The sequence below is a fragment of the Bicyclus anynana genome, chromosome 26 (assembly GCF_947172395.1).
Source record: "Bicyclus anynana chromosome 26, ilBicAnyn1.1, whole genome shotgun sequence".
Classification (NCBI taxonomy): Eukaryota; Metazoa; Arthropoda; class Insecta; order Lepidoptera; family Nymphalidae; genus Bicyclus; species Bicyclus anynana.
The window spans coordinates 2,765,120-2,771,211 of NC_069108.1; the positions used below are offsets into that span (position 1 = coordinate 2,765,120).

The following is a 6,092-nucleotide window of genomic DNA, read 5'->3' on the forward strand; positions in this document are numbered from 1 at the left end:
TCCAGGTCTACGGCTGTGGCTAGTTGCCACCCTACCGACAAAGACGTACGTGCCGCTAAGCGATTTAGCGTTCCGGTACGATGTAGTGTACGTGTGAGATTGTAATCAAGGGCTAAACTGTAAAGAGTAAAAAAAAACGATCAGTTTTGTCGGACGTCAAACCGTTAGCGCTGCAGGCGTGTGGGCTTATTGGATGGTGTGTGGCGAGCATTAGTCTTTTTATTCGAGTATTAATGTATTACTTAGATAAATAACTCTACGTGTACGACATGTATTAAGATACTGATTGATGTATTTAGTTATTATCTGTGTTTTTTTCTTAATAAAAAAATAAAAATCGGATTTATTTGTTTTAATTACAATATAATATTATGTTCAATCGTTGGTCATAACGAAATGAGTAGTTTTAACACTATGTTTTTAGGGTTCCGAAAGTGCAAACGTACAAAAACGGAACCCTTATTGGAAATGGAAAAATTGAAAATTGCTTGTGACAGACTCGCACGTAATTTTCTTAGAAGCTACTGGACCAATTGAGTTGAACTTTGGTACACATAGCAATAGGCTAGTTGACACTTTTCCTTAAATGCTCTTATACACAGATTAAACAGATAGAGCGTACGGAACACCATGATGTCGTAGCCGCTCCAAATACAAAATTCAAAAACGAATACATTCATGAGTCAGTGCGACACGAACCTTCGCAAAGTAATTTTCAATATTATTCAAGAAAAATGGCGTCGTTTTTAAATATTTTAAAAACTGTTTACAAATACTAAAGAAATAAGATGTAGTGTTTTTTTTATTGGTAATTATTGATTATTATATTAATTAATTTACGTAATTGTTGTTAGTGTATCGTTATTTACTCTGTGCTTATAGGGTACAGGAAAACCTAACGTAATGTATGGCATTACGCACATCTGCCGTAATGTAATATAAAACCTTTATCATACGTTTAGAAATGAAAAATACTTTTTTAAATCTTGGCAAGGAAGAGTTTTTATGTCAGAAAATTACTAAACATTTTATGAACAAAATTAAATTTGTGAGACAAATTCTAATAAAAAAACATTTAATTCTTTTTTTAAATAATTTTGACAATAACACAAAAATATTAATTTACTTATTTGTCCAAAAAAAAAAACAAACGCTGGTGTGCGCACTTCGTTATCTGTGCAAAAATTACAAGCGTATTAAAATGTCATCTTATGGAAAACAGGCAAAGATGCAAATTCATTTTCAGAAAATGTGTTCAAAGTGTGTTTCCTCGCAAATATGTTATAAAACGTCGTATGACAAACGTTCGCTTTGATAATTACAGTCTCTGCTTCTTACTATAGATCTCGCCTTTGGCTCGAGCTGCAATACCGCCCTCGGCTGTAAATTTTAACTTACCGCACTTACATCATAATGTACTATTACGTGCCACAAATCAATGCCATTTTTGGTTGTAACTCAAGCACGGGCTCACCTATCCAAACCAAATGTTTAGGCTTTGTTCGAACTATTTAGTAGATGCTTTATGTGAAGTTTGCACAAAATCGGTCGAGCGGTTCTTCATTTATCACATTCTTTGTAAAAAATGAATTCAGGGGTACGGGTAGGGGTAGAATAGGGATAGGGAAGAAGTGCACATAAGTCAAAGCGAAGCTTGACCAGGTCCGCTAGTCACAAATAAATCTTTGTAATACTACAATGGGAGTAAAATAAATAGGTACCTGAAATGACGCAACAATCTAAAAAAATATACGAAAAAGATCAATAGAAATAGATATTCAAAAGTGCCTTTTCTTTATAGGTCACCATCATCAGTCGCTCATCAAATGTGAAAAGAACGATGCTGTCAAGAAGATACATATTGATAGTAAAGTCAAGAGAGATATTTCGTGTGTCGAAAACAAAAACTCTGACGTATGTTCTATGAAAGGGCTGCCTGATGATAGTACCAAATCGGCTTCAATACCAGATCTTATCAGTGTCATAGCTAAGAATCCTAATATAACTATAGTGAAAGGCCTATCTAATAATGTCAAATCCGCACCAGATGCAAAAAATAAGACCGCTTCGACAAATGTATTGATAGTAGTCAAGGGGTTATCTGAGTACCTTAAAAATCCTCCACCAATTACGAAATCAGTTGTAGTAAAAAAAAGACTTGAAGCAAACGTGGAGAAAAAAAACGTAACTAAAGGCCCTATAACAGGTAAAACAATGCATTGTGACAATTTAGAAGTTCTAATAGCTTGTTCGAATGCAACGCCGATTCGGAGTAATGACGGGTTCGCCTATATGTGTTGTTTTTGCAACAACAACTTTGTAAACCCTGCTGATTTAAAAACTCATACGTTGTCAACGCATAACAACAGTGATGATATTCGCGATTATATGGCAAAACAACGACCTGTGGCGTTTGTAATAAAACTTGATATCACGCGATTGAAATGTACAGTTTGTGACGCAAGCATCGACGGCGTTGAAGGATTGTTTGATCATTTACAACAGGAGCACGATAAACGTCTCCACAGGGAGGTCATGAATCGCATTATTCCTTTTAAATTTGAAGGTGAAGCTCTTCAGTGTGTCATTTGTCCAAGCGTCTTCACTAAATACAAAATGCTATTCGAACACATGCATACGCATTACAGAAATTACGTGTGTAAAATCTGCGACAGCGGATTCATCAATCCAAAAGCGTTGCTGAATCACAGCGAATCACACATAAAGGGTTCCTTTGCATGTAGCAAGTGTGATAAAGTGTTTGAAAACCCTCAAAAGATGAGAAATCATTTCAACGCAGCTCACAGATTTATGAACAAGATCCACAGATGCGGGGTGTGCAATGAGAGATTTAAATGCATCAGAATTAAGAACCGGCACATGATAACTGTTCACGGAATGTCGCCGCTGAAGTGTTTGGCCTGCGACAAATCTTTTACAACTCCAAGCAGCTTACGTCTGCACAGGCAGAACTATCATCTGATGGAGAGACGTTTCCAGTGCACGGAGTGCGAAAAGAACTTCTTTAACAACGCCGGACTGAAAAACCACATGTTGAAACACACGGGCAGAAAAGATTTCCAATGCACCGTTTGTTTGAAGTGGTTCACAAGGAAGTCTGTGCTGACCCAGCATATGCGTATACATGCGAACGACCGCCGGTATATATGCATGCATTGCGGTCGAGGATTCGTGCAGAAGTGCAGTTGGCGCGGTCACATGCGAACTGTACACGGAGAGAATGATAAATAAATAATTGATTGGTATAAAATAAGTTAGAAAGAAGACTGAGCCGGTGTTATGATCTATACTAATATTAGAAATGCGAAAGTATCTAATTCTGTCAATGTGTCTTTCTCTTTGTCTGTTACCTTTTCCGGCTTCACCACTGATTTCTTTTTTAATAATCTTAGGTATAGATAATCTGTATCTATACGCATGTACCTATAATTCTCAACGAAATTTAATTTCGTAGACAAATACAAACTAACGTATATACGTATACAATATTGTGGACATAATATCTTCGTTGGTTACGGAAAATTTTGTAAAATAAAATGTTTATAAAATCTAAATGATTAGGTATTTATAAAATTATGTGTTGTTATTTCAGTCAATGACACGTATGGGAGAAGTATATGTGGGAAATGATTTGATTGATGGGCTAAAGAAGGTTATTGCGTGCCTCTATCAGGAATCCAAATAATAAATCAAGTAGACGAACTAATTAACGTTTATTGATACACAAGAATAATATAAATTTAAAGTATATAAAATGTCTTACTTAAGCAGACTGGTTAATGAATACTAGAACACGAGCGTTGGTGGGGACGAGTTAGGAACGACTGCCTTAACTTAACATCGTAGCGAACGTTCTTACAGAAAATGTTTACATAGCATTTTGCCTGCTTAGGGTTCACTGCAAACGGTATTTATGATTGAATATAAGGCACGCTACAACACGCACTGCTTTTTTATTTTATCAACAAAGTACTTGAGCATAGCCGCACGTGCAATCTAGTATTAAGTATTTTCTATTTGAAGACAACCCTAATGTTGTCAGAATAGATATAATAGTATTAAAAGTTGAAGGTGAATAAAACGTTAGGCTATTAATTTTGTTCGAACTAAATTGCGCCGTATTGTTTCGTAGCGAGAGTCGCTATTTATTTAAATGACATTGTGGAGTGAATCTTCTGTACTTGTACATATGTATTCTGTGCCCAATGGTAAATTTGTTGTTGTTCTCGTTTATAAAAACAGTGAGCTCTTAACTTTAGAAAATAGTGTAACGGGGCACGTATTTATAAGACACTGTCTATCAGTCACTGAAATTATGTAGTTACGTATCTTGAAGATCTAAATCTATCAATACTAACAACTATAAAACCAATTGATGTATTAAATTAACTGTGCTTTTTTTTGAATAAAAAAATAAAATCTGATTTATTTGTTTTAATTACAATATATTATGTTCAATCGTTATTCATAAATACAAAGTGGTTTTTATTAATTTATTAACTACCTTTTGAATTTGAATGCCGTATGGAAGTATTTCGGAAGTGATTGATGTACCCCACTTCCAGCCTTCCACTTGTATTTACTTGGGATAGGCTGAGAGAATGACTTGAGTGGAAAAGGGGGGTGTTTGTTAACAGTTAAAGGATCCTTTAACCCTACACACAACGTTCACAAGTGCGTGACTTCACTCAAGGTCATTCTCTGCCATTCTAGGGTCTTATTTTGGTTACAGTTTGATTTGTTAATTAAGTTGTCCTAACAAATGTTGTGAATCATAAACTTTGTTCGATATTAGTTTTCTTATTTTTGTAATCACTTCTGAGTCTGCTAAAAGTTATTGTTAAATTGTCAAAACTAATGAACCACTAAATGAAGTAAACAGCTATTTAGTACATCATCTACGCCATAAAAACATGAAATAAATGATTTTAATATTTTTTTTGTTGTCTAAAAATGCGCTTCTTATTTCCATAGTAAAGTTTTTATTCTAACACTTACTTTCAAGCAATTGTTATCGAATGTTTTATTGAATCGATACAATAATGTGACCGAATACTGGCACTATTCCATAGTACTACTGTGATATAGACTGTTGGAATTGTACCGAAATTATTACAACAAAAATTTTTGAAATACTACAATGTAACAATGGGAGTAAAACAAATACCTGGAATGTAAAAAAAGACCGACAGAAATATAAATTCAAAAGTGCCTTTTCTTTGTAGGTCACCATCATCAGTCGCTCGTCAAAAGTGAAAAGAACGATGCTGTCAAGAAGATACATATTGATAATAAAGTCAAGAGCGACATTTCGTGTATCGAAAATAAAAATTCAGACATATATTCTATGAAAGGGATTGCTGAAGATAGTACCACAAATGAACCAATACCAGAACTTGCTAGTGTTAAAGCTAAAATTCATAATACAACTATCGTGAAAGGACTATCTAATAATGTCAAACCAGCACCAAAAGCAAAAAATAAAATTGCTCAGGAAAATGTATCGATAGTAAAAGGGTCTGGGCACATTAACAAATCTCCACCAAATTCTAAAACAACAGCCGTAGTGAAAATTAAAATTATTGACCAGAAATCCCCACCGTTAACAGAAAAAAACATGCACATTAACAATTTAGAAGTTCTAATAGCTTGTTCGAATGCAACGCCGATTCGGAGTAATGACGGCTTCGCCTATATGTGTTGCTTTTGCAACAACAACTTTGTAAACCCTGCCGATTTAAAAACTCACACGTTGTCAACGCATAACAACAGTGATGATATTCGCGATTTTATGAAGAAACAACGACCTTCGGCGTTTTTAATGAAACTTGATATCACTCAATTGAAATGTACAGTTTGTGACGCAAGCATCGACGGCGTTGAAGGATTGTTTGATCATTTACAACTAAAGCACAAAAAAAATCTTTACAGGGATGTCATGAATCGCATTATTCCCTTTAAATTTGGAGGTGAAGGTCTACAGTGCGTCATTTGTCCAAGCGTCTTCATTAAATACAAAATACTATTAGAACACATGCATACGCATTTTAGAAATCACGTGTGTGAAATAT

General features: G+C 34.8%; 1 protein-coding gene across 1 annotated transcript; it reads left to right on the top strand.

Moving 5' to 3' along the window:
• Positions 1 to 2,438: 2,438 nt before the first annotated feature.
• LOC128199564 (oocyte zinc finger protein XlCOF19-like) lies at positions 2,439 to 3,643 on the top strand (the record flags this gene model as incomplete). Its single annotated transcript, XM_052889654.1, is given in 1 exon segment — positions 2,439 to 3,643. A coding segment is annotated over 1 exon segment (814 nt), but the record flags the coding sequence as incomplete, so codon positions are not given.
• Positions 3,644 to 6,092: the final 2,449 nt, after the last annotated feature.